Source organism: Dendropsophus ebraccatus, chromosome 1 (genome assembly GCF_027789765.1).
Source record: "Dendropsophus ebraccatus isolate aDenEbr1 chromosome 1, aDenEbr1.pat, whole genome shotgun sequence".
Classification (NCBI taxonomy): Eukaryota; Metazoa; Chordata; class Amphibia; order Anura; family Hylidae; genus Dendropsophus; species Dendropsophus ebraccatus.
Genome location: NC_091454.1, coordinates 138,841,663 through 138,868,187, shown reverse-complemented (window position 1 = coordinate 138,868,187; position 26,525 = coordinate 138,841,663). Strand labels below are relative to the sequence as shown.

General features: G+C 40.7%; 1 protein-coding gene across 3 annotated transcripts in view; it reads left to right on the top strand.

Annotated features, from left to right (window-relative positions):
* Positions 1–26,525, top strand: part of SBF1 (SET binding factor 1) — an 89,985-nt gene that overhangs the window by 28,714 nt on the left and 34,746 nt on the right. For all 3 annotated transcript variants that reach the window (XM_069979677.1, XM_069979669.1, XM_069979686.1), the window contains exons 2-17: positions 7,694–7,779; positions 9,547–9,678; positions 12,257–12,379; positions 12,605–12,715; positions 15,240–15,345; positions 15,435–15,567; positions 16,560–16,668; positions 17,366–17,479; positions 18,374–18,451; positions 19,629–19,742; positions 19,824–19,952; positions 20,061–20,159; positions 23,419–23,623; positions 24,714–24,826; positions 25,520–25,669; positions 26,421–26,489. In XM_069979677.1, the coding sequence (XP_069835778.1) occupies positions 7,694–7,779; positions 9,547–9,678; positions 12,257–12,379; positions 12,605–12,715; positions 15,240–15,345; positions 15,435–15,567; positions 16,560–16,668; positions 17,366–17,479; positions 18,374–18,451; positions 19,629–19,742; positions 19,824–19,952; positions 20,061–20,159; positions 23,419–23,623; positions 24,714–24,826; positions 25,520–25,669; positions 26,421–26,489 (1,871 nt within the window). The remainder of the gene's footprint in view (positions 1–7,693; positions 7,780–9,546; positions 9,679–12,256; positions 12,380–12,604; positions 12,716–15,239; positions 15,346–15,434; positions 15,568–16,559; positions 16,669–17,365; positions 17,480–18,373; positions 18,452–19,628; positions 19,743–19,823; positions 19,953–20,060; positions 20,160–23,418; positions 23,624–24,713; positions 24,827–25,519; positions 25,670–26,420; positions 26,490–26,525) is intronic.

The window sequence follows — 26,525 nt, the reverse complement described above, 5'->3', positions numbered from 1 at the left end:
GCCTTTTCACTGTCAACACGTGCAAAAGGCTCAGAGCCAGATAAGTGAATAATGTTGCAAGTACAGTTTTGGGTTTTTTCCAGCTCTGAAAAGATGATTATTATCTAATAGAGCAATTTCCGCAATGTGCAGTGTTTATGGCTTGCAGTACATTGCTGTAATAACTCTTAGAGCCCTATTACACCAACAGACATCTGACAGATTTTTGCAACCAAAGCCAGAAATAGACTATAAACGAAACAGGTTATAAAGAAAAGGCTGAGATTTCTCCTCTTTTTAAATCCATTCATGGCTTTGGCTTCAAGAACCGGTCAGATATCTGTTGGCGTAATACGGCCCTTAGGCTGGCTTCAACCCGTTTGTGTTCAACATACTTTTTATCCTACCGATAGAAATATCTATGCAAACATTGACTTCTGTGGTATGACGTAGAGAAACAGACTGTTTCAGTTTGTCTTCATTTTATTGCCTTCCTGTTTCATTGTTTTTGTTATTTTTGCTGTGTGTTATAGCATAGTAGTCTGCTATTGTGTACAGCAGAAAACTTGTTGCAGTCTGTTATATAATGGGTCCATTATTATATCTAATTTTTAGCCTTGTCAAGAGTATAAAAACATGTACATCAAACAAAACATAACCAAATGGTGTGAATGGGCACTGTCCTAAAACAAAACTTCCGACATGTCACAGCCAAGACCCCCACTGATTTGTAGAGAGGGGAAAAGTATGCAGTAAAGGTCCTTTCAGACCAAGACATTTCTTGGCCGTGGGGGCCACAAACTAGCGACGATCAGTAAGAAATTGAGCAGATGGGCTGCTCCTGTATTGTTCATGCAGCCTTGGAAACTAACAGCACAGATACGTATATATCTATGCCGTCAGTTTCCACATCACAAGCATAGGTCTATACTTAAAGCCACCTTGCTTGTGATCCAGTACTCGGCTCTACCGTTCTCGCGCCGGCTGTATCTTCTGGCCCCACAAAAGTATCAAAAAGAAAAATCTCTTTCAGCTCACCCACTTGGCCTTGTTCCACCACACATGTACTTGGACCTCCGTAACTTGAAGCACGTAAGATCTATATTGCGGGCCGCAACCCGAGCTGTCCAAAAGATTAGGGAAAATCATAATTCTTTATTGGAAACGTCACAAAAAAAGAAAATAAAAAACTTATGATAAAAGACACGCTGACGCGTTGCAGGGTGATAACCCCTTAATCATGGCAAATATCTACTGGTTACATCTCGTTTAAGTAAGGATAGGATGTGACGTTAGACTGGATAAGGAACGCCTGAGCACCTGATCCAGGTGAGTCACATGACTATTTCAATCACAATAAAGTTATATTAGTGAACAAAAATCAAGCATAAGATACAATACAGCAAACATATACCAAAGAACTAATAAAATATATACAACATCTAATAAATATAATATAGATCAGATTTATAATTCAACCCTTTCGGGAACCTAGTATTCAGATTGAGGATCCATAGCACCTCCGTCTTCCTTACCATACGGGTCCAGTCACCTCCCCGCTTGGGTCTATTTTTAACCCGCTCAAATCACCTCCATGGCAATCAACATAATGCCTGGAGAGACTGGAGAGTGAATGAGCATTGTGGGAAGAGACCGATGCCCTGATATCGGTCAGGTGTTCTCCTATACGGGTTTTTAATCTTCTAATACTCGATCCCACATATTGTACGTCACACACTGTGCAGTGTGCAACATACACGGCGTGGAAAGAGTTACAGTTGTAACTAATCATGTGACTCACCTGGATCAGGCACTCAGGTGTTCCTGAGGTTGGTGGGCGTTCCTTATCCAGTCTAATGCTACGTTTTTACAAAACGATAATTGGCCCAATCGTACGATTAACAATGTCGGAGTAATGATTTTTTTTCATGACGATCAGCGTTTAGACGGTACAATATATCGTATGGAAAATCGTTTGCGATCGCTTAAAGCCTATCTCACACATTGGTTAAATCGGCGAACGACTGTTCACACGGAAAGATCTGCGCATTTTTTGCGAGCGATCAACGACGATTTGAGAACTTTGTTGAAAGGTCAAAATGAACGATTTCACAATCGTCGTTTGATCGTTCGTTGCGTTTACACATACGATTATCGTTCGAATTCGATCGTTATCGTGCGAATTCGCACGATAATCGATCAGTGTAAAAGCAGCATAACGTCACATCCTATCCTTACTTAAACGAGATGTATGCAGTAGATATTTGCCATGATTAAGGGGTTTTCACCCTGCAACGCATCGGCGTGTCTTTTATGATGAGTTTTTTATTTTATTTTTTGTAACGTTTCCAATAAAGAATTATGATTTTATGAAGTTGTGGACGCACAATTTTCCCTAATCTTCTGGCCCCACATCCTCCCGGTGTAAGAGGAAGAGGCAGTGGCCTGAAGATACAGCCGAAGAACTGGAGAAGCAGATACCAGCCCCACTGCAAGTATAGACTGCAGCTTGTTATCTGGAAACTGACAGCATGGATATATGTACGTCTGTGCTGTCTTGGTCACACAAATTCTGCTTGGTCAGACTTTCAGTTCAACAATACAGTCCCCCAAAAAAGGCAGTATAGTATAACTTCGTTTAATCTGTTTTACGAGTGAAGAAATGCCAGACAGCCAAGGTGAGTGGTATCATCTCTGAGCAGCGCCATTGGTAGTGTCCACCCTGCAGCCTGGCAGCACAGATCTGGGCGGCGCTATACTTACTGGCAAAGACGTAGAAGCTGACCGATCCACTGAGATGGCAGCGCTTCAAAAAAAGTGAAATACAGTCTCTGCTCTGTTCACAACAGAGCAGGACAAGAAACAAAACATATATAAACTCCCTCTCTGCACGACCATGTGGAAAAGAAGAATTATTGGAAAGATAGCACAAAACCACATGTTTTGTGCTCTCCCTTTTACCACCTGTCCTACAGAAGGACAGAAAAGAACACAAGGAGCCTAGATTAGGCCAGGTTCTTATAGGTGGGACAATTAAGTATTTAATTGTTTAACTATATGTCCTATCACTGCAGGAAGATAGAATCTTTCCACCGTGTGCTGCTGCTTAAGACATAAGGGAAAGAAAAATTTTGAGCAGGCACAAAAGATGTGATTAGCCGATAATTGGGGTTTGCCTGGTCTTCGGCTGATCACTTACCCTTTTTACATTGGCCCATTATTGTCAGCAGGAGTGTTTCTAGCGACGCTCCTAGCCGATAATTGACCCATCTAAAAAGACCCTCAAAGGTCGTATTACACGGCACGATTTTCTGTGGGAAGTATGATCAGGGAGCCAGCAGCTGGAGGTGCTGCATCACTGACATGACTAGGATCTTTCAACGTGCAGTATTACATAAAACAATTATTGGCCTTAACGGCGGGTAATCATTTTGTGTAATAGAGCCTTTATGGATTTTATGCCCTGACTCTCATTTAGGCAGAACATACTGATGACCTAGCCATAAGATAGCTTTTTAGTCACTGATCAGCACCCCCACACTACACAGTGTACTCTCGGTGACCGGTTACTGCAGCTCAAGTGCCATTCACTTGAACAGGACCTGAAGTGCAGAGACAACTGCCTCTGTCCCTGTTCACTGTATAGTGGGGGCACTGATCAGTGACTGATGAGCTATCCTCTGCATAGTTCATCAGTATGTTTTGTCCTTTAATATAAATAAATGAAATTACTTGACCCTTACACCAAGGGTGTGTTAATATGGTCTCTCACTGCTGTGGTAGATGTTGCTTCAGAACTAAGCACAATGTAGTCACTGCATTGCTTCGGCACCGCTTATTCTAGTGATACTAATGTCAGACTTCAACTCCAGGAGTCCTCTGGGCTTGGCCGTCTCTCTGGCTGCCGTCACTGAATCTCTGCTATCTATAGCCACATGGCATCCAGGAACAAACTTCCTTGCCACCATGCTGCCAATCTGCGCAGAACCCACACTGGATGACAGTAATAGATTTACACAGTTGATATAACTGGTCTGCTCACACAAAGAAATCTGTTTCACATTAGGTTTAGCTTCAAGGGGTGGTGTCACAAAGCAAAGAAAGTACCACACACATGTACAGGAGAACCCATTTTTCTTCCCTATGCATCTGACTTCTTCCTGGTTTCCTCTGATTTGTAACCCTGCTGTTACCATGCACCAGAGCAACTGTCAGTACTAATGGGACAGATCAGAATACTGCAGCTGAACTGAGCATGAGTGACCCAACCTAATGGATGCCTACTGGGCAACAGGTTATAAAACAAAGCCGCACATGGGGGATTACTAAGTCTGTAGCTTTCATATGATACTTTCTAAGAAATGCTTGTACATTTGAAATATGCTTTACTTAAAGTGTCACTGTCATTTATTTTATTTTTTTTCAGAAACGTAATTTGGTTTATTAGCCGAAAAATGCATTTTTATCATAAAAAAGCAGTTTGAAGGTCTTGAGGCACCAAAACAGGACAACAAAGAGTTAATTTACAGCTACATCACTAGGCTATCTCCTCTGAAGTCAGCACTGACCTCTCTGACCTCTGAATATCAGCTTTCACACAACTCCCGCTGTGTAATCCTTTGTTCTCTGCTGGTCTCCCTCCTCCCCCCTTCCCTCTCCATAGATTTAAGCAGGGCACATCTGATGTAAAAGAGGCGAGATTTCCTGATAATGAGCAGTGAGGAGGGAGGGGGGGGGAACCTGGGGAAAGTCTTTTTGAATCCAGATAATGGCATATTTGCCTAATAAACCCAATTACAAAGTAAAAAAAAAACAACAACAACATGACAATGACTCTTTAACACAATAGGCCTAATCTTCCTGACACCACCCCTTTTGAGAAGGGCACCTGATATAACCTCTAGAGTGCTTTCATACTGTAGTCTGTGACAGCATTGCACCCTCCTTACAAATGCATGTGACTGCAGCAGTACATGCTGAGTGCTTTTATTTCTACAAATGGTTGAAGTGTGTATAGCTGCTTGTTCCCCTTTATAACCATGTTTCGGTAGTGTGCAACGATGAATCATGGTGTTTAATCTGTTTCAGGATAAGATAATGAGATCCAGAATTACAGGCTCATAAGACAGCCACATCTTGCTGGTGACAGCTCGGGCACTGCTGTCTGTGTGGAACATTATTGTACACAGTTTGTGTTGTCTGGAATAGCACTTAATAAGAAAATGCTGCTTAAAGTCCTAAACTTTTTTGAGGTTTTTCCATCTTCTCCATAGTTTCTGAACACGGTAGGTCTGAACACTGGAGAGCCCATACGATTATGAGAATAGGGTTCTTAGTCTTCCTTTAGAATAGAGCAGCGGGATGCACATGCACCTCACTGCGGCACGTAGGACAAGAGCACCAGAGTTCATCTGCTCTAAAAAGGGAAGCAGAAGAGTCCGGGATCCAAGGAGGGTGAGAATGTCTCACTTAAATTAACCCCCCCCCCCTTCCCCTCAAAGCCGTTTTTACCCTCCATACTGACATGTTCACCTATGGCTGCTGATGGGAGACCAATGGGGGTCCTACCTAACTTTCCCTAGTGCTGTCCAGTTTGCGTAGCAGCAATTCTCTGAAATACTGCTCCTCCCCAGTGCTGCTTTTGGGGTTATCTGATACGTCCAATGATTAAACAACCAATGCACTATCCCAGAAGGCCTAGCCATTGTCGGCTTTCTCCTTCAGGTGTGGCCGGCTGTAGCAGCCAGAGCCCCTCTCTATTCCTGTTTTTAGTGAACTGCGTAACTGTTGTACTAACCCCTGTTTCAATTTGTGCTAAGTCTGTAGCACCAGGATGCAAATTACTGTAAATTTTACTGTATTCTACCCTTTTCTGGTCAGTCTGACTTGCTCTGTTTTGCAAGCTTGTCTGGGACTCTCCACTCTCTGACTTAGACATTCCTTGTATATGTAGTGCAGAATCTGAATGGACTTGCTTCATCGCTCTGGCAGTTGGAGATCTGAAGTCTTCTATCTCTCTCCATAATGGGCCTCCAAACCCACCTTATCCAGCAAAAAAGGTTTTCTTTCAAATCAACTGGTTTCAGAACATGCTATAGATTTGTCATTTACTTCTAAATCTCAAGTCTTCCAGTACTTATCAGCTGCTGCATGTCCCGCAGCAAGATGTTATTTTCTTTTCAGGCTGACACAGTGCTCTCTCCTGACATCTGTCCCAGACAGGAACTGTCCAAAGCAGCAGGGAATTCCCTTAAAATAAACTCTGCTGCTCTGGACAGTTCCTGACATGGGCGGAGGTGGCAGCAGAGAGCACTGAGAGACTTAAAAGAAAACATTTTCCTACAGGACACACAGCAGCTGATAAGAACTGGAAGTAAATTACAAATCTATATAATTACATATCTATATCTTTGTAAAACCAGTTGATTTGAAAGAAAAAGATTTTTGCTGGAAAACCCCTTTAACATATACCCCCTCCCAAGGCAGACCAGAGAGCCTGAATTAGGCTTCTGGGTGCCATGGAAATCCATCAAGATCATAATTGTGAAAGGGGAGCTCTGATGGTTTCACAGGGAACTGCATCCACCTGGAAACACAGAAGCCATGGTTGACTACACGGTTCAATGTACAGGTATCAGGCATAAAAGCACACTGTGCAGTCAACTTTTTTTTTTCTTTAGCATGGAAGTCTGCTGTAGCGTTTGGAGTGGGGAATCTACATAAGCGGTAGTGGTTTTTGACACCTCTGTTAATTTTTAAGAAAATATTAAGGTACTTGCAATGAATCATCACAGGAAGAACTGCATCTGTGTGCGGTGTTAGCAGCTTGTGCACAATGTGTATGCTTAGTAAAGGCTTTCTATTTGTCATGAGTGTTTATTAATCTTGGTATTGTGATGATGGTTGTAATGCTGGATATTAGGTGTGCTCACACAGATTACCACCAGTGAGTTCACCATGAATGACTGGTTACTGTCTGTGTATTGTAGCAAAGAACAGCTACCACGGTTTTTCTGAGTATGGCAGACTTGCAGAAGTGGTGATTGTGGTTGATACAATCTATGAAAATAATGAATTAATAACCAGTTTAATTTCTGTCATAGCGTGTAGGCTATAAACCAGTATTACAGCACAATCTATTCACAATGGGTTTAAAAAAGCAACGTTTATGCCATGTGGCAAAGTAAAAAAAAAAAAAGTTACTTTGTGTTCTGTAGCTTAAATTGGTAATCTACAAAGTTTTCGTTAAGATAAATCTGCCCAGGCTGCATGATGAAAAAAACAAAAAAATGTGCGATGATCATCTTCATCAGTGCTCGCTTACAAAGCCTATTACATTGCTCCACAATTGTGTGGCCAGGGCTGCACAGACATGGCTAGGTTGTTTATGCAGCCTTTTCCTATAATCAGCCATAGGCTGCACCAATCCTATTGCATGGAGGGATGTGCAGCTGACTGCAGATTATTTTTTGATAGGTTTAAAGCAGGGATGGGGAATTTTTGGCCCTCCAGCTGTTGCAAATCTACAATTCCCATCATGCCTGAACAGCCAAAGCGAAGCAACAGCTGGAGGGATGAAGGTTCCCAGTCCCTGGTTTAAAGTGATAGTGATTAGCAGACAAGCTAGTTTTTGCTTGTTTGTAGGCTTAGCGCTGGCTCTATTACATTTGGTTGCAGTATTTTGTTATAAGTTAATTTCTTTTTGTCTTTGTAGGCAGCAGCATAGGACAAGGCAGAATTCTGCAACGTTTCCCTGAAAAAGATTGGGAAGATAACCCCTTCCCCCAAGGCATTGAACTTGTAAGTATTGTGATAACATAAAATAGCTTGTTTAAATGTGAGTTAAGCATTATGTTCTGCAGACTTTCATGTTTCGATATTTCCGTAATGCACTTTACGGTAAAACTGTCATTTGTTCTTTATTCTATAGGTCAGTCTGAACACAGCGATATGCCTGTTTACTAGGTTTTCTATTGTTTTACTAGATTTATTAGCATTAAATTTTTAAATTTTTTTTTTTTTTTGCAAATAGATATAGCAATTTTTATTTTTTCACCTATGGGGTCGTATGGGGCATAATTTTTTGCGCCATGAACTCTAGTTTTTATTAGTAAAAAATTTTTTCTAGATTAGACGTATTAATCGCTTTCTATTAATTTTTTTTTATACATAAAATGTTATTTAAAAAAAGCAATATCTGCGGGGGAAATTTTTTAAACCGCTTTTTGTGAGGTAACAATATTGTTTTATTTTAATAGATTATGCACGCTATGGTATATTATATGTTAATTACCTTTTTTTAATGTGTTTTATGTATAAAATGGAAAGGGGAGATGATTTAAAAAAAAAAACTTTTGTTTAAATTTTTTTTTACACTTTTTATAGTCCCTTTAGGGAACTATTATATATATATTCATTAGATTGTATGCACTTAGCACTGCTATGCCATAGCATAGCAGAGATCAGTGTTATCGGCAATCTTCTGATCACTGCTATGCCTTAGCATAGTAGAGATCAGTGTTATCGGCGATCTTCTGATAGAGCGTGCCTGTGGCAGACTGTATCAGAACAGTGAAGACCTGACTGCACGGAGGAAGTTAAGGGACCTCCGTCAGTCAGGCCAAGAGCATCGGTAAGTGACAGGAGATGCTCTTGTCACTTACACTTTAAAGGACCACGCAATCGTGGAAGCCCACCATTGAGGGTGAGGGCCTGGCTGCTGATTGCAGCCGGTCCTCACCCGCTATGAAGTGAGCTCGCTCCATAGCCCGGTACCCCAGCGGGGGGGGGGTACATTTACGCCCTCTTGCACCAAGGCCCAGGCTGCAGAGGCGTTAAGGGGACGAATGACCCTTACATTTTTTTGTTTTATAGGTTTTCAATTCTAAAACTCAGCCACTTCTATTGTGACGGGATGTTCGAGTTTTAGTTTTGTCATGTGAAAAGCCTGCTACATTTACGTAGGACACATTAATAAATTTGTTGCTTTGGGAGACTTAAACCCTGAGGTGCAGGGTTCTTGAAAACCAATTTTAGTAAATCTGTCCCATTGGCGAAAACTGCACTTTGAGAGTTCATGCTCTGTCTTTCCCTTGTATACTTTCTGCATGTATACTTTCTGCCCCCAATTGATAAATTATTAAAAGGGGTGGGTTGGCCGTAGCTATGGTCTCTGGCCAGCCCGCCCTTCTAAGGATTATCAATGAAGGGGGGCTGACTGGGAGCGAGCCTGATTGGTCCTCGGGTCTGTAGCCCTGCTCCCAGTGCACCTAAGATTTCACAATAAACAGCATGGAAACAGCGCAGAGGCTGACTGTAACAGACATACCTTCATCCTTAAGCTTACTGTGCCCAGTAGGGAGCTATCAGCAGGTTAGATTCATCTAACCTGCTGATAGTTTCCTTTTAGTAGATCTCACCTATAGTTTACAGAGCACTTTGGAGACCTGGTATTTGATTTAACCCTAAAAGTTCAATATTACTTATAATGAACCTTTGCCCACAGTTTCTTATTAGATATCCTTTATGATTTGTTATTTTTCTTTGCTGCTCTTCCTTTTCACACAGTTCTGTCAGCCTAGTGGATGGCAGTTGTATACAGAGAAGAATCCCCCAACATTCTTCATTGCTGTTCTGACTGACATCAACTCAGAACGTCATTACTGTAGTTGCTTCACATTTTGGGAGGAGTGTGCACAGGTACTTTTTTTTTTTTTTTCTCGCTTTACTGCTTTTATATTTACTGAAGCACACCCACATTGTGTTGTCCATATTGCTTTGTAATGTGAGGCTTTGTATGTCAAGGAGTTAAACAATAGGTGTAGGCAGCATTTGTTGCAACTACAAATTGTATGTGTTCTTCTTTTATTTTCTCCTTGTGATTAAAATAGTCTGCTTGCATGATATCTTAAAGGGAATCCGTCAGCTGTGCTGCAAACTTAGGGCCCTATTCCACGGGACGATTATCGTTAGCATAATCGTTAACGATTAACGATCTCAAACGACCGCTATTGCGAAAGACCTGAAAACGTTCACTCATTTCCATGGAACGATAATCGTTACTTATGATCGTAATTGCGATCGTTTCTTCTTCCGTATTTATTCGCTATTGCGTTCGTATCTATTGCGAACGACCGAACGATGTCTTATTCAATGCGAACGATTTGCGAACGTTTTGCGAAGGAGCAACGATAAAAATAGGTCCAGGTCTTATAAAGCGATCAACGATTTCTCGTTCGGTCGTTAATCGTTACTGCATTTCAACCGAATGATTATCGTTTAGATTCGAACGATTTAACGATAATCTGAACGATAATCGTCCGGTGGAATAGGGCCCTTAGTCACATGGTACCTTTCATGTAATCTGTCTGTGCTTCCAGAATGAAAGAAAATGCTTTTGTTCAGCGCCAAAGAGGCTTTCCTAAGCCCCTGAACTGTCGCTAGCTGTAACAACTCCCCCCCCCCCCCCCCATACATGACCCTGAAATTGAGAGGAGGTATTCCAGCTTGCTGCTATTCAGGAGATTGGAAAAGCCTTTTTCACTCTAATTTCAGAAGTTGGGTATATAAGGGGTATATATAAGGTACTGCGTGTTCCCTTGTCTTAAAAGGATACTGTGGAGGAAGAAAAACTTTTTAAATAAGCTGATTTCAGAAAGCTATACAGATGTGTAAATAACTTCTATTTATAAAAAAAAAACTCAAGTGGAGTAATCTTTCCAGTGTGACTTGATGCTCTCTGCTGCCACCTCTGCAAATGTCAGGAAGTTTGCAGAACAGTAGAGGTTTTCTGAGGGGTTTTGCTACTACTCTGGACAGTTCCTGATATGGACAGAGGTGGCAGCAGAGAGCACTGTGTCTTTCCCTCTCCTTTCCTCCAGACTATACAGATTTAAATCTTTTAAGTCCTTCCTGATATGTTTATGTCTGACACCCTCCACCATTTTTGTAGCCCGTCTTGAACTCGTTTTATTTTATCAATATAGTTTTTTAGGTGAGGTCTCCAGAAGAGCTCTATACTGCGGGATCACAATGTTTTGTTTTGTTTTTTAAACCCCATACACATGATTAATGGCTTTATGGCCTACACTCAAAATTCCATGACATTCTAGTACAAGACATACTATGCGCATGATAACAAAATATGAGTTATATGTAACATCACGTGCAAGGTATGGCGCTAAAGTCATTATGTAGTGTATGTACAGATTATTAGACAGCCAAAGATGAAGGCGTAAATACAGACCTAAGGTTAAACTTGGGATTATGATTTACCACTCCATCCCGATCTAAATGCATAAGCCTAAGGTTTCTTAAATGGTTACACTTTATTTTATAGAACATTACATCAGAGGAGGAGCAGCTATATTGCCTAAATGCATATACAGTGGTACCTTGGTTTAAGAGCTCACAGTTTTTCAAAATTGTGACTTGGTTTAAGAGCATTGCTTTGGTTTAAGAGCTCCCTGTACTGGGTAGGAGCGCGATTTGGGGAGGGGTACGGTCTGCATAGCGGGGTTTACAGCACTGTACTCTGACCCAGGAAGTCTCCATCAACTTACAAATCATGGCAGATCTAGCTCAGGCTGGAGCTTACATCAGGGGACAGGACTGTGGAGGTAATCTCTCCATAGCTGTAACCCCTTTCTCCCCAGACAGAGAGCGCTGCTATACTGTGCCCACATCTGCCCTGCTCATTCCTTCATGCTCTCTGCAGTCTCTGTCAGTCCTGATTGGTCCATGCTGAACACACACACCTTCCCCATTGCTGTCATGTGACCACACAGACCTCTGACCGCAGCCCTGCTTCTCTATTCTAGCCTGTTGTACTACGCTACTGGATTATGGGGATCTGCAGTTCCATCCTGTATCTACAAAATGCTGCTATGTTATCAGGTTTATGCCCTTACTATACATTATACTCCACATGCTGGTTGCTGTACTGTAAAGTAACTTATAATATCACATATTCAGCTGTTTCTGAATGTATGTTTCATCTGTTTTACATGTTATTCAAAATAGAAAATCATTATTTTCGGGGGGTGGAACAAATTGTCTGCATATCAATGATTTCTTATGGAAAAATTTGCTTTGGTTTAAGAGTGGATTTGGATTACAAGCGCGGCCCCGGAACGAATTATGCTTTTAATCAAAGGCACCACTGTATTAGTAAACAGAACTTTGCTTTAGCACTAACAACGAGAAGTCCATGATCTAGAAATATCTGGCTATATGTTTTGGTCTGCTGTTTATCTTCTATCTTCTATCTTCTTGATAGAATCTTATAGACCAGAGAGATGGTGAAGCTGAGGAAGATGCACCCCTGCCATCTGCAACGCAGCTTTATGCTCCAAAGACTCTGGTACTCGTGTCACGTCTGGATCATCCAGAAGTCTTTAGGGTGAGTGTCCTTTGCTTGGGTAACACAAACTAGCTGAGTATGTCCTTATTACTTTATGCATAGTATGTAGATGTATGTAAAAGTTTACACCCTTCATTTAGGTAAAAGATTTTTAGGTTTAGTCACCGTATTCCCTATCATTATATACAATTATGCTATGCTGAGCTAGGAATGTGTTTAATGAAATGTCACAAGCTTTTGCATCTGTAAAATTTCTCTTTACAGGATTCCCTAGGTCTAATCTACACCATTCACACAGATGGCCTCAGTATATCTCTGGAGAATGTTGTAGGAAACCTACTAACTTGCACTGTCCCTGTCGCTGGGGGCTCCCAGGTCAGTGTTTTCTACATCAAATTGTTTTCTAAATACTAAAATCAAATACAACTCTTATTCGCTGAAGAAGAAATAGTCAATGTAAATAGTGGACAGACCAGAACATACCAGGGGCTGCCTGCTTGTTTGGGCCTGTCATGTATTCAGTATATGATTTAGCTCTCCAGGCTTGTGCGTAGCTTTGACTCCATGTTAATTCTTTTCTCTCAGTCTGACGTGGAGCAGGATGGTATGGTATGCACTTCATTAAAATTGCTGACACGCTGCACACAGCCTGCTTATCCTTTTCCATTACAGCTATGGGGATAATGCAATTTCCTTTATATGGGTGAAAAAAAAATCCAAGGAAGTAAATTCTAATAATACACTCCAATACGCAAAGTGCAGTACTGAAATTAAAGCATTGGTGGGAGGCACCTCACTTGATTCTTGAATACTTAAATAATTTTTATAGCACCATCAGTCTCTGTGAATCCTTACTTCCATGGATACACACCTAAACACAGTCCTGCAAGATACCACTGCATGGGATTTTTATAGCCATTAAGGAACTAGCAGTGATGGCATAATCTAAAATAATATGACCATATATTTGGACTATATGATGCACCAATAGAAAATGCTAATTAAAGAACAAAATTGATATCCCATCACTGTGCCAGACACTTTACCCATTGCATCACAATCACATTAGCAGCTACATTCTCATTCATATTGCCCTCTACAGTGTCTATAATCTTTCCAGCCATTGTGTCCTGTTACATTTCCCAGCCATGGGAAAGAGGTGCTAGGTGTGGATTTGCTTCCTTATAAGCACATAGAAGAATCTTGGTTGCTTCAGTTGTAATGTTGCAAAGCACAATGACCATTAATACTAGTGTCCTATGCTGTCCACTGGCTTGAGATACACCAAATGTATTAGGAGGCACAAGCCTTGGCATCACTATGCATGCACAAGACTTCTGGCGTACCTTACACCAATTACGCCTTACGCCATGGTAAATTTACAGTGCCGTAGAGACACTCCTTTTTCTAAAGAGTGACATGAGCCTCATGAAAAGGAAAAAATGAGCCTCATGGAAAAAAAGAACAAAGAAAAACCCTGAGGCTTAGATTTCCTAATACTGTCTAATACAGTGTCTCAGACTGTTTTATTAGTCTGGTATATCTTTAGACTGTCTAGTCTTGCTTTGGACCAACTATTACCGTTCAACCGTAGCCATTTTCGATAAGCCAGGCCCCGTTAGCAATTGAGACACACATGCCTAAACTCATTACAAATGAGGTGCTAGTCGTGGAAGAAAGTTACATGACAAATTTGCACAAATTTTTAATGGTAAATCTGTTTCAGAGTATCGAATCTTCCTGACTTGTTTTAGACTTATTTTTGACTGTAGTTCAGACATTCCTATTTTTAGCAGGCTATAGTATATAGGGTCTATATGCACAAAGAATCCTTAAACAAAAAACAAAAAATGAAGAAAATGCAAGACCAAAATATAGAAAATGTATTATCTTTTATTAAATATATTCCAAAAAACTGATTTAATAAAATACATGTAATAAGGGCTGGAGCTAATAGAAAACCCCAAAAAGGGTGGATAGAAGTAGATCATATTATATAATGTAACAAACCATATAATAAATAATTACTATCACAGAACCTACATACATATATACTAGGCACTGGGTATATCACAGACAGAAATATAGTTCACAGTGAATAATCAAAGATAAATACCATGAGAAATAGTTACACATTACCCATACAGCATGTCCTTAGTATATTTGTCCACCCCACCACACACCCGATGTGCGTTTCGCATGTCAGACATGTTTTGTTTCTGAGATACACTGGCAGGAGGGTCAAAATGGCTCTATCATGGGTGAATAGGGCTTAATAGGCACTCAGTAGGGACCCTTTTTCTGCATATCTTCTATCTCCCTGTTTCTTGAAAAAGTAAGAACCCCCTACTTGGCATATTATCATGGGCAAAAAAAACCCATTTAAAATACTACCATAAAAATTCTAATGGCGCAGCGTCACACAGGGTAAGGGTTTTTGTCACACTGGGGGCCGGCGGGCCAGCCTCCAGTGCTTCACGCCGAGCCAGGGCTTTGTAATAGACAGCAGTGTTTCAAAAAGAAGTACCACTGCACTGGCTTCCCTGCACCACTACTAGTCTGTTCATGTAAAAGAAAAACAAAAAAATGTACTAGTGGACCATTTGCTTTAAGTAATTTTTAGACTGTAAAAGACCTATTTGTGTGAGAAGAGAAGCACATTTTTGCCAACTTGATGTTGCTGCTTAGTTGCATTAACCTTTGTAGTAATCCCTAACCTGGCTCTTCACCCTCTTAGCTATGTTCTCTTCTTTCTTGATTTATTTAGCCATACTTAGTCCTACATTGCTATCTTTTTTGCCCCTCAGTTGCTGCAACATTATATTATTTTGCTGGGTATCTCATTATTTTAACAAAGCTTCTTCCTTGGCATCTAAATGTTTCTATCTGGTTCCTGTAGAGAACCATATCTCTGGGAGCAGGGGACCGCCAAGTTATCCAAACCCCAATATGTGACTCTCTTCCAATCAGCAACTGTAGTGTAGCCCTGTTGTTTCGACAACTTGGTAAGTAATCATAAGTTCAGTTTATTTCTTTTTGTTTTGTTACATCATTCAGATTAACATATTTTGCATTTATTCTTACTTCTTTGTAGGTATCACCAATGTATTGTGCCTGTTTTGTGCAGCTCTCACTGAGCATAAGATCTTGTTTCTTTCTCGGAGTTACCAGCGATTGACTGAAGCCTGCAGAGCACTCTTGGCTATAATGTTTCCTCTCAGATACAGGTAGAGTTTATTGTAATTGCCATATTTTTAATTCTTTTAATGGCTGGAAGTTTTGTTTTATTTAAAGGGAAACTATCAGCAGGTTAAGAGCATCTAACATGCTGATATGTCCCTTTTGTTCCAGGGCACTGAGAATGAGGGTATGTGCTGTATTAGATGGTACACATGGACATGTTCAGAGGGGTCTCTCCAACCCTTGTATAGGGATCATAGCAATTGGGGGGGAATTAAACTTAAGTTTCTAATTGGTATTGTACTTTTTAAAGAGAACACAACCTTGAAAATACTGATAAACTAGTGTTAAATTAGCCCCCATTGTTTCAGTTTTTTGTAGAAATAATATTTAATAGAAATCCTGCAGAGAACATGGGTTAATATCTACCCATTTTCCATCTTCAGCTGATAAATGTTTTGAGAGGGTCAAACTTAGTCAATGGGGGTGGAGTTTACCGATGTTTGTTGTCTTACATCTAGAGACAGTATAAAGGAGAAGTCCGGTGGATTATAAAATCTGGGGGGGGGGTTGATTACAAGTACTAACTTATCTCTTCTGTGCCTGATGTGAGCAGCTGGACTCCTGCCGGAATGTTCTTTTCCCTTGAGTTATGATGCATCTCGCCCCAGTCACTGACTGGCTGAGCGGCAAGTCAGTCAGCCGGGTCGTGATGCATCAGCTCTGGAGATCCCTAATACCGGTAGGATAGACGGGTGAAAGATGTGTTTTTCTGGGCACAGCGCCACACCATTTCTCTTTTTTCTATACTCCGGATCCCTGCAGCTTGCTCTGCCCTTTATACGGTCGCAGCATACGATGCAGCAGTTTTTGAGCTCCCCCCCCACCGTATGTGGCGACAGCAGATTCTCCAGTCTGGTTCTGAAGTTTTTCAGCACCCACCCTATAAGACTACCCCTGACGCAGGAAAATACTGTAGTTGAACCTGATGTTGTGTCACTGGTTTAGTGTCATATAATTAATTTTTTTTTATTTTCAGCTTCACATATGTGCCCATTCTCCCTGCTCAGCTTCTTGAAGTTCTCAGCACTCCAACACCATTTATCATTGGTGTAAATGCCCTGTTTCGAGCAGAGACCCAAGATCTGGTAAGAATATTTTATAACTTCTTATAGAAAATAAGTATGTCCCCTGTTATAAAATATGGTATATGTTAAGGTAATGTTTTAAAAAAATTGACAAAGCTTGGAGAAAATGGAATCTGCTTCATTAAACAATTAAAGGGGGTATGAATTGATGGCCTGCCCTCAGGATATTAGTGTCTGATCAGCAAGGTGCCAGCTCCTGGCACTACTGTTGATTAACTGTTTGGGCCATTCAGTCTGCTCAAGAACCGCAAACATGTCTTTAAGGAGATGTGGTTGTGACCAAGGTGATGTTTCCATTAATGTACTTTCATAGCAGGTATGGTAATTCTGCCCATTGCTTGCTCCTTAGATGTGAAAAGCACCCTGTACTTGTTAGAGAAGTAGCTCACATAAAGCAATGGTGGATACAAAAACATATGCCCTCACTCAGCAGTTCTCCTAAGGCTCACACTGCATTTTTTCAATTGACTTCCATTATTAAAAAAAAAAAAAAAAAAAAAAAAAAAAAGGATCAAAATGGGTTTTAGCATACAAAACCTTGACCAGGTTTTTGTGTACGTTAAAAGTGACCATTTGGAGTTGATACCTTAATTGGACTGCAGTGTGAACCCAGCCCCAGTTGTCTACTTTGCATTTCATGGTGTGATTAATAATATGACCATATATTAATTTTCTTCTAATTTTGCTCTCTCCTCAGCTTGATGTAATAATTGCAGATTTAGATGGTGGCACTATAACTATCCCAGAATGTGTCCAGATTCCACTCCTGCCCGAACCATTGATCCATCACATGCAAGAGGCCTTGTCACGGGTGAGAAGCTCTCATTGCAGCTGGGCAATATTCAGTTCAGGGTGCTCCAGCGGGGGGTCAGGAGCCTGTCACCCCGACACAGGGGTGACAGGTTCCCTTTAAGAATGTTCTTTTGACACATTTTAGTTTCTATTTTATGTATGCCTTTTATGCTTAACACTTTTGAACTAGGTGTAAAAATTTAAATCTGGTCTTAAAGAAAACTGTGAGGAAAATTTATCAATGCTTTCTCCCAAAAAGTTGTGAAAAAAAAACAAAAAAAAAACAAATGTTTTAAAATTTTAGTGAACTTGTCATAATATGCTGCCGAGTGTACTTTAAAGTGCTACTCCCATCTCAACTAATATAGTTAAGGAAGAACTATGAGCAGGTTAGGCGAACCTAGCTTATTGATAGTACCCTATTGCGCAGGAGGCACCAAGGGTGAAGGTATGTTTCTTACGTTCATCCTTGGCTCCGTTCCCATGCAGTAAGTCCTTTACTCCTTTGTCCGGTAAGAGTGTTAGGAGCATTTCCCCGCTCCCATAGTAGTGATCTGCCCCCTGCTGGCCCACTCCATTGATTATCATTAGATGGGGTGGGGTATTGCTACTAATGATGCCCTAGTGCTCCTAACGGTCTTACCAAATCTGGGAGTAAATGACTGACTGTACTGGAACGGCGCCGAGGAAGAAGGTAAGAGGCATACCTTCTTCCTCTGCGCCTCATGTAGCATACACACTAATCCTTAACAGATTGCTCAGATATTTTGCCGCTAGTAGATATTGTGAAGCTTTCTACTGGCTTTGTGGTCTCAATAATGTACATAAGTCAATTGGGTAAATGTCTGAAATGTTATTTATTGAGGTGAACCCATGATGGTTATATTGTAACTTCCTGTTGCTTCTTTCTTAGGTATTAGACCCTGCTTTACAAATTGCAGATTTGGCATTTCCTCCATCTTCTATTACAACTTCAACTCTTCGAATGCAGGTAAATCACTTAATATAATGGGGCTAGTTTACTATTGCAGATGTGCCAGAATTCTGGCTTAGTTTTTGCCAAAACTTGTTACACTAGTTACGTTATGTAACAGATTATGCACATAATCCAAGGAACCACTGTACTTATGGGTTTTAGACACTTTCCATTGTGTCAAAAAAAAAAAAAAAAAAAGACCTAAAAAGGGGTGTGTCTTTGCGTTAAAGCGGTAGTGCGGCGGTAAACAATTATTTACAGAATAACACACATTACAAAGTTATACAACTTTGTAATGTATGTTATGTCTGTGAATGGCCCCCTTCCCCGTGTCCCACCCCCCCCACCCGTGTACCCGGAAGTGTGGTGCGCTATACATACCTGTCACGTGCCGACTCGTCTCCGATCTTCAGTCAGCGATGTCGTCTTCGGACGAATCCCTCTGTCCGTCCTGAGTGCCGTGCACCCTCTGGCGCGTCATCTGCTGCTCAGCCCCGATTGGCTGAGCATAACTGTGCTCAGCCAATCGCGGCTGAGCAGCCGATGACGCGGCCGCGTCATCAGCTGCTCAGCCGCGATTGGCTGAGCACAGTTTGGCTCAGCCAATCGCGGCTGAGCATCTGATGACGCGGCAGAGGGTGGCCGGCACTCAGGACGCTCGGAGGGATTCGGCCCGGCCGTCCGAAGACGGCACGTGACGGGTATGTATAGCGCACCACACTTCCGGGTACACGGGTGAGGGTGGTGGGACACGGGGAAGGGGGCCATTCACAGACATAACATACATTACAAAGTTGTATAACTTTGTAATGTGTGTTATTCTGTGAATAATTGTTTACTGCCGCACTACCCCTTTAAAGGAATTGTAATAAATGTGGGCTCATTTATTAGTACTGACATGCTTGTATGTCAGTTTTAAATTAGGCCCCACCCCCATTCAACCTGCTAGATTTACTATGAGGTGTATGCCATACAGAAGGCGCAGAAATCTACACCTGCTCCTGAGTAGGTGTAGCTTTCTGCCATGATTTATGCATGCTAGCTAGCATAAATTATGGTAAATCAGGAACTGGAGGAGGCCATGCCTCCTCTCTGCCTTGCTGCAAAGATTACTGCTGTGCTTGTGTGTGCAAAAATATAATATCTTGAGATGCGGTGTACATATTTATTTCTTTATTTTGCTTTATTACAGGATATGGAAATACGCGCTGTGTTCCTTCGCCTTTTTGCTCAGATCTTGCAAGGATATCGTTGTTGTCTCCAGCTGATAAGAGTTCATCCAGAGCCTGTCATACGATTTCATAAGGTTATTTTTTGGTTCATTCCAAAATGTGATGTGTCTATTATTGTGTGAATGATATTTTACATTAATGTACATATGTTTCAGGCTTCATTTTTGGGTCAGCGTGGATTAGTGGAAGATGACTTTCTAACCAAGGTTCTGGAAGGCATGGCATTTGCTGGTTTTGTGACAGAGAGAGGTCCTCCATACAGATCTCTGGATTTATTTGATGAGGTAGACACTAAATTACATGGCAAGAGGATGTGTAACCCCAGTCAATAGTAACTTTCTGACCAGATCTGTTTTTTGTTCACTTGCTTATTTTATGTCTTTTCTTCACAGCTGGTTGCTTATGATGTGCAGAAATTACAGTATGAGGAGGGAAGTCAGAAAAACCTAATGAAGCATGTGCAAGAACTAGCTGAGAAGCTCTACAGGAATGTATGTCATTGTATAAATTGTATTAAACTGTATTACTTGACCTGTTAAATTAGTGCCACGACCATGTTGGAGAAGTTTAAAAAAAAATAACTATTTTTGCACTTTTTTTTTCTCCAGTAAAAGGAAAACGCCATATCAGTAAACTTAAAGGGGTACTCCAGGGAAAATCTTTCTTTCACATCAACTGGTTTTAGAACGTTATATAGATTTGTAATTTACTTCTATTTTAAAATCTGAGGTCTTCCCTTACTTATCATCTGCTGTATGTCCTGCAGGAATTGTTGTATTTTCTGTTTGATAGAGAGCTCTCTGCTGCCTCTGTCTAAGACAGGAACTGTCCAGAGCAGCAGAAGTTTTCTGTGGGGATTTGCTACTGCTCCGGACAGTTCCTGTGTCGGAAAGAGGTGGGAGCAGAGAGCACTGTGTCAGACTAAAAAGAAAACACCACTTCCTACAGGGCATACAGCAGCTGATAAGTATGGGAAAACTGGAGATTTTTTAATAGAAGTAAATTAGGAATCTATACAACCTTCTGAAACCAGTTGATTTGAAAGAAAAAGATTTATGCTGAAGTACCCCTTTAAGTGTTCACCTGACTTAGCAATGTCTCATTGAGCTCTGACATCCTGTTGCTGTAGAATCAATTTAGTAGCTAAAAGGTGCCAGCATGATTACCCAGTAGTCTTGGCAGTAGATGTTACCATGACTTTTAGACTACCACTTCATACCATAGGCAGTATGTGAGAGAATAAGACTGCTGATGTCTATAATTCAACATTGTGACAGCTCAAGTAAATGGAGTAGGCAGGAACATGCAGGGAAATTTGTAGTCTATGGGTAAAGGAGGGCAGAGAAAATTAGACATTGTTTATTTGTATTACCATTAATCTTTTATAATAGACTCAGAAGGTACACATTGTTGCAGAATAAATTAAAAGATCCTTTTAGAAAGTACACATTAGACTGCTGCACATGTGGACATGAAAATATATGTACCAGAAATTAGACTTTTTGCATTACTACTGTAACATTTGAACAAGTAAAGCAACAGTGCAGTGAGAATAGAAACCAACCAATTCTACATCACAGACATTCTAAAGACAAGTGTTCTTAGCAATCAGATAGGATTGATGTATAATACAGAGCTGTATCATTTTGTTAGCAGAGGGGGGTAGATTAAGGTGTAACTCAAGAGCCTCATTCCAGTAATACTAGGGATTAACAATTTTCTCTTGTTTCTACTTGAAGAGGAAGCATTTTAACTGTGGCTGATAGAAGATGAGTATGTAGTGTGGGTATAAATTCCTGAGGACCCCAGATTTTTTCGGGGGAAGTGTAGTAATGGGAGATTCCCATCCCAGATTATGTAGCTTGGATTGTAACGCCTGGCAAACTTGGAGGTATTTAAAGAACTGAGTACAAGGAATTCTTGGCTTGTAGGTGAGGGGATGACAACAGGAAGCTATGCTCATGACATCACCTACCCTTTGGATATTATTAAACTCCGATAATGAGAGGGATAGGTGAGCTATTGATGATGGAAAGTTCAGATTTTGCCAAATGGGTTTTTCAAGGGTAATATATGTGTGACATACTACCTTTTTAGCCTTCCTCCCAATTTATCAGGCATTTTTGTGCAAAAGGTAACAGTTTAAAGGGTGTCTTCGAGGTATGTACTGTAGCTCCATGATGCCTAAGAAAAACATACTGTAAATTGCTAAATGAAAGTCTGATTTGGAAGCTTAAGGAACTCAAGGAGCTTAAGGCTGATAACTGGCCAGCCAAACAATATAGATAAATATTTGGTAGTGCAGCGCTGCCTAACTTTTTAGGACTTTAGAGAGTGGACAATTTTGATTTGCATTTACAGTTCCCTCACATAAAGTAAGCGTTTAATTCAGGTACTATGACTATTTATAAACAATAGTTCCAATGGACACTTAAATACTTATTTTGGTCTCTGCTTAACAGAATTAATTAACCATAATCTATTTGGTCCAAAATGTCATGTAATAGCTTTACTACAAAACAATTATACAATACAAAGCTAAACTTTTAAAAATATAATTTTTATTACCATGATTAAAAATCTCATAACATTAAAGTGCAAAAAGGATCCAGTAAGGACAGGCAGAAACCCCAGTATTAAAGTCACATAATTACATAAACAAATTAGGGTGAGCGTGTTACATCATAAGTATACGCACATGTAGTGTACTCACATGGCCTCAGGGCTGCTAAAGCGCAGACAAACATAACCTGAGAATATCTATCAGAGATACAGCTACAGGTACTATGACTATGCTGTAAGACATATAAAAACTTGAAAGTGATAAAGCAAATTAAGAGTATTCCCATCTGAGGAATGTATTTTGATGTACACCCTTTACTCCTACCAGTATTGACCTGCACCTCTTTCTCATGAAGCATTGCTTGAATTTTAGTCTCCATACACCACTGCATGTCTTTAATGACAATCCATAGATCCCATCCCCAAGTTTTTTTTCCAGCCAGGCAGTAACATACCATTCTTAAAGGGAACCTGTCACCCCCCGTGCCGGGGTGACAGGCTCCCGACCCCCCGTTAGAGCCCCCTATACTCACCTAATCCCGCCGGGTCCCGCTTCTGGAGGTGGTCGAGTGATGAAGATCTCAGCCGCTGCAGCCCGGCGCGCGTGCTGAGAGATGAGTCCAACACCCATAGAGAATGACAGGAGAGTTCAGCGCTCCGTCATTCTCTATGAGCGTTGGACTCATCTCTCAGCGCGCGCGCCGGGCTGCAGCGGCTGAGATCTTCATCACCCGACCGGATCCAGAAGCGGGACCCGGCGGGATTAGGTGAGTATAGGGGGCTCTAACGGGGGGTCGGGAGCCTGTCACCCCGGCACGGGGGGTGACAGGTTCCCTTTAAACACATCAGGTGAGTGATGCTGCTTTTTGCAGGAAGCTTTTTGTCCTGGATAGGATAGTGTCGCACTATGTGCCCATGTGGTTTTCCACATCCAACAGCGTCTGCTATGTCGACCATAACTAACTGTCTTCTGTTTATACTTATCTGTTGATACTTATACTGATCCATAGGAAAAGTGACTTCTGGTCCACACAGGAATATTGTCTATTCTAGGTTTTGTGGCCAACTTCATAGATGACATAGATTTGGTTTTCTTCATTTTATAACCAGTATACCAGAAACATTGTTTAGACATTTTTTTTTTTTTTCTTATTTTTCTTAATTTTGTTCTTCATTTTGTTCTTTTAGGAGAACCCTTATCCTGCTGTTAGTATGCATAAAGTTCAACGTCCAACAGAAGGTAGCTACTTGCGACCTCAAACTAGGTCCTTCCCCCTGCTGGATGAAAGTAGTATCCAATGGATCTTGGATCAGGCTGCTGCCAAGATGCAAAATGCACCTCCTGCGGTTAGGTCAGAGAAGAAATGCTTGGTGCCACCCGGGCCACCTATTGGTTAGTCATTTCTTTTAGTCTTAGCTGCTATTTTCCACACTACAGTAGGTTTTTCCATCTTTGTGCTGCTTTTTACTGCTTTGTCTAGAGGACCCATAGCCAAACCAAGAAATAGATGTTACTATCATGACGTAGCTTATGGTGCCCTGATTATTGGGTTTATAGTTTGACATTTCAGTTAAAGGGCACCTGTCAGCACGGACATTGCTGGACTAGTTGCAGTCTCAACTCCTAATAGTGAAAGTAAGGTAATCTTTGGTAACCCACTACATGTAATAGAAATGTGCGCAGCCTCCATTGGATTACAGTGGAGGTTGCACATCTTTCCTTTACATGGCCCTTTAATGGTCAGATACTTGTGAACTTAAAGGAGGGAACTAATCACAACTATAACGCTGTTAGCAGCTCTTAATAGAGTCGCTAAAGCGTCTTCTTTTCATACTTTGTGTGCTGTCCCACGAGGGGGTATATAGAAGAAAACATTGTTTTATTCCGGCACCCATCAGGGAGATAGGGGGGAAATAGTCATTTGGGCAGAGCCGGCCCAAATCTAGTCACAGCTTTCTGCCTGTCAGTGCTCTCTGCTCTACAGGCCTTTATAACTTTCAGTCATCCCTGCAGAGCACGCTGACAGGCGTGTAACTACAGATCTGTAACTAATTACGGCCCAGATGACTAGTTCTGGCCTCTCTTCTAGCAGCATGTGCTGGAATAAAACGTTTTCTCCTATATATCAACTAGGAGGACGGCACACCAAGTATGGTAAGAGAACTCTTAAGCAGTTCTATAAGGAGCTGCTAACAGCATTATAGTTGTGATTAATTCCCTTAAACTTTTATAATAGGAGTGACTATCAGGTAAGGGTGTGATTACACAGTCAGGGGGAGTACATTGAGGTCTTCATTGTTTCATTTTTTTTTTTTTTGTTTTCATTTTGTCTTCATTTCTTTTTGTTATGCAGTATGATTGTCAATTAAATGTTAATTTAGTAAAGATCTAGAAAAGAGGCTTGCAAAAATAAATTCTTTTACTCTTGTTACTACATCTCTGCCACCTGTGTGTTTATTATAACCAGTGTTTGTCTTTGTAGCAGCAATTGTAGAGCGGAATGGCAGTGCTCTGGTTAACAGCAACAGGCGGCTAGAAGTTGTGAGGAACTGTATTTCTTACATCTTCGAGAATAAAATGTTGGAGGCAAAAAAGGTAAAAGTCACTCATATAAGAGAAGCTATAATCATTTCTTGTCTTCAGTTCATTTTTGTCATGTGTCTGTTCATTCCTATGTAGGTAATTTGCTCCACAGTTAATGTTTGATTAAAGTGTAAAGGTAGTATGGACAACAGAAGATGGCACTCACTAGCTCTACACTTTATTGGAGACCCTACATTTAGGGAGAGTGAAGGCTCCAAGGAGCCACAAACAAAAGGACAGCTGTTTTGCAGTCTTGAACCGCTTCAGCATGCTAACCAAGATTTGGGTTTGTTCTTATAACAATCCTTGTATTGATGTGTCCATAGATCCTGTGATTAGTTATACCGTGTCCTTTTTAAAGAGACATGGCAGTGTCAAGTCTCACACAGCCATTTTAAGCATTTCAAGTAATTCTTTGTAGTGCTGCTTATATCTGAAACCCATGTTGGGAAAAAAAATGAAACCGTCTAGGGAATACCATTACTACTTTTGAACACACAGCAGCAGGGTTATCCAATGCTAATTTTGTCATTAAGTTGTGTATTATGCAATTTTATATCTTTTGTGTCTGTCTATGTCATGGTTTATTTTGTTGTGTTCATAAATAAAATGTTTTACATTTGTTTTGACGGTACAGTTTTATTCACTTTTTAATAAAACAAGTTATAAAAAAAATCTTACTTATCCTAACTTTTTTTACTGCAGCTTCACCCTGCTGTGCTCCGAGCACTGAAGGGGAGAGCAGCACGGCAATGTCTAACACAGGAGCTTAACCTGCATGTACAGCAGAATCGTGCCGTGTTGGATCACCAACAGTTTGACTTTGTTGTTCGTCTGATGAACTGCTGCCTGCAGGTGGGTTACTTTTGTTCCCTCATTTCCAGTTTGCTTTCATCTGCCCAGTTGTCTAGCAGGTGCCCATTAGTAGTCCTAATTCAAATTCCAAACCTGGAATCGCCAACCAAAGCTCTTGTGTTTTCATTGTTCTGAAGCAGAAAGCTGTGATAGCATGAAAAGTTTTTATAAGTGTGTGAAGTGGGTTGTAGAGAGAATTCTGAGAGTTCAGTTTTTATATTTTACTTTAATGTTTTAAAATGCCAGTGGACCAGAAAATCCAGTAGTTTAGATTTCTAGAAATATGCAAAACATTTGCACTTTTATTGTCTATACAGGGGGTCGAAGCAGACAGACACAAAGATTTAACCACACTCTGCAGGGTCTAAGAAATAAAATTGTAAGGTTTTTGTTAATTTAAATTGCATCACTGATATTTACAATACTTGGTTCACATCCTGGTCACTCTTGTGTGAGCCCACCTGCCTTGACAAGCTAGGGGGCCAATGTTGAATAGTTGTTAAACTCTACTTTAAACACATAATATAGCCCTTTCTGGAAAGTGTGTATAGTATGTTGTATAAATAAAATACTATTTATAGTTTGTATACACAAAAGACACCAATATTTTCCTGCTAGTTGGAATTCCCACTATTTCTGACTGTTACATGATCCAAGTATGGGCATGTTAGGAAATTGCAGTACATCCAAGGAAAAACTTAAAAGCCCTACAAATGTAGAAGTAATAGGCCTTTTTGTTTTTCTTCCTTAGGATTGTACATCTCTGGATGAACATTCTATAGCTGCAGCCCTTTTACCTCTGGTTACTGCATTCTGCAGGGTAAGATTTTCAGCATGTTGTGTTTGTTGAACATTA